The 2,631-nt window shown below is 40.4% G+C and overlaps 1 protein-coding gene across 1 annotated transcript; it reads right to left on the bottom strand.

Moving 5' to 3' along the window:
* Positions 1–473: 473 nt before the first annotated feature.
* LOC110893387 lies at positions 474–1,907 on the bottom strand. The gene has a single exon (XM_022140498.1). It carries the CDS (start codon positions 1,905–1,907, stop codon positions 474–476), a length of 1,434 nt encoding a protein of 477 aa, XP_021996190.1.
* Positions 1,908–2,631: the final 724 nt, after the last annotated feature.

Below are 2,631 nucleotides of genomic sequence, written 5' to 3' on the forward strand. Positions count from 1 at the left end.
TCAATTCTTGTTCGATTTCGAGCTTTAAATTGCTTTCTAGAAGGTTATACGCGAACTGATGTGTAAACGTAATCAGTTTAACACAATAAACACTCCAGAATATTGAAATAGGCTTAAAATACCTTAAATAACCCTTACATAACTTAGAAATAAGTTTTGGAGGGTTTTGTGTGTCGAAATCAAGTTTTTTTTTTGGGTAAAGGGTTACCCCGGTGATTCTATTAAAACAATCCCATTAAAGTACAAGTAGTGAGGATGAGTTCCACACTAATTCATATACAGGACATGCCCCGTATATGTAAACCAAAAACAAAACCAAACATTCTAAGACAACCCACAAACCTAGCCTACATTACACCATGAAACAAAGTAGGCAAGACCAAAACACGAAAAGACCAAAAACGACTCAACCTCCATCGTCAAAGATGAAATTGCCACAAACTGGCAACCCCTTGACTCGAAACACTAGATGTCTAGCCATTGGAACCCTTTGTGGAGGAGTTGCTTGCCCGAGCTCTAGAAGATGAAGGATGTGTTCCCGAAGTCATAAATTTATTAGTTTCATTGTAGACTTCCTCGACCTCCTCCTCATCTGAATCCTGCTTGTCATTAGCCTGCTTGACCTTCTTCTCTATACGACCCACCGTACTACATCCCTGGCCACCATCATTGTCCTTAAGGGTATCAAATGAGTTAGACGTTGATACCTGATTGTTCATCGGCTTCCTTAACGACGAATTTGGTTTAGGGTTTACAACAGGCCTATACACTACCTTAGGTTTCTGATTTTTCATGTGGAGACCTTGGTTAGTAGCTTTCTTCTTCTTAGCACCCACAACCTGAAAATCATCAATTTTCTTCCCAGAATCCCCACTCGAAACAACTTGATGGTTCTTTGGGCACGAGCTATCTTCATGACCAAACACGCAACAAGATGAACACCTTAAAGGCTCCCAATCATATTCGATTTTTACCTCCACCTTTGAATGACCATTACCATCTAAAGATGGGATAGCAACAGTAATACTCCTCTTTAACTCATCCCCGGCTTGAATTTCAATGAGAGCTCTAGCATAACTGCTTCTTCCCCACGATTCAGCACACATTGTAGCAGTGTACGAATCTAACATCTTAGGCACCCCTATCTTAGACGCGAGCAAACTAAGACCGTCCTCAGTATACGCTGCTAACGGCACATCATGCATCTTGACCCAAACTGGGATAGCTTTAATATCTTCCTTTTCCAACTTGACAGAGGCCGACCACTCCTTCAAAATTATCGGGACATTTCTAATCATCCAAGGTCCATCCTCTACCATTTTATCCATCCCTTCCTTTGTTTTGAATTTAAAGAAAAAGAACCCGTTCGCATTCATCATTAGTCTAGAGAGACCATATTTAACCCAGTTGTTCTTTGCGAAATAATCCACCACTGGGAAAGCCAGACGTTTACCCAGAAAATATCCATACAAAGTGTTAGCATACCTGTCAGAGACCTGTTTAACCGAAGACATTGGAATATCGACATCGGCTCCATCAACTGACTCACTAGATTCCATCATCCGAAAATTAACCTTTACATTCTCCTTTGCGTTATTCACTACTTTAGCAAATGAAAGAGGTTCCGCAGCCCCAGAAAATCTTGAATTTGAGTTACCAGCCAATGGATTCGCAGCGCCAGAAGACTTTGTACTCTCCTTATCAGCCGACAAATTCAGCCCATGGAAACCTGTTATTGGTGAGGACAAATTATCCAATTGAACCGGTGCCGAGACCTTAGTAAGTTCATCGATAATGTTTATACCACGTTTTGGCTGTATATTGTTCCCATCAACATCAAGTATACGATCCGCTATTTCTTTGAATGACAGTGGTGGCCTACCACCAGTTTTCGTGAGTTCATCCATTAAGAACCCTGACAAACCCTAGCAGCCGTCACAAAAATTCGTTCCAATCAGAAGTGTGTTGAATACGAACAGTGTGCAAACCCTAGTTTAAAGCTGCAATGAAACCCTAAACCAAGGCTGCCGCACTTCAAGAATCCACTCCTTACTTCAGCCCCTAATCTGATCACGAAAGCAAGAAAACTGATCCCTTAGAGATGTCGGCCAACAATTATTTGAAAAGCCTGAAAAACCCTAGCCGCCACCCCTATTTCAAACAAAAAGAAACCTGAAAAAACCCTAGCAGCCGTCAAGAACAAAATCGATCAAGAAAGGATGAATCAGATTGTAAATGCGGCTAACACAATCTCTCTTTGTATACCCAGTCCAGATTAACAACGAAACCAAACAACCAACGGCAACCAAGTAAAAAAACGAAAAACAAACCCTAATCTTGAACAAAAAACGAATCAAAGAATGATTATATTGAATCGTAAGTGTAAATCAGAATTGATGAGACTCTAATCACACAAAACAATCCCTACAATCATCAAGAAAAACGAATTTTAGGTCAAGGTAGCAAGAGGGTCGATTTTCTCCATTAGAGAGAGAGAACTAGGGTTTTTTTATGTCTGGTTTATGGAACTTATCGAAATCAAGTTTATTCGTTTACAGGGACTAATTTCGACAAACTATGAAAGTATGCCGATTCGTACTGTAACGAACATTCCGGAACTTGACCACAAGT

The sequence above is a fragment of the Helianthus annuus genome, chromosome 12 (genome assembly GCF_002127325.2).
Source record: "Helianthus annuus cultivar XRQ/B chromosome 12, HanXRQr2.0-SUNRISE, whole genome shotgun sequence".
NCBI classification, from domain to species: Eukaryota; Viridiplantae; Streptophyta; class Magnoliopsida; order Asterales; family Asteraceae; genus Helianthus; species Helianthus annuus.

Excerpts from the sequence above, each read along its gene's own strand:
- LOC110893387 (XM_022140498.1), bottom strand. The coding sequence starts at position 1,907 with ATGGATGAACTCACGAAAACTGGTGGTAGGCCACCACTGTCATTCAAA.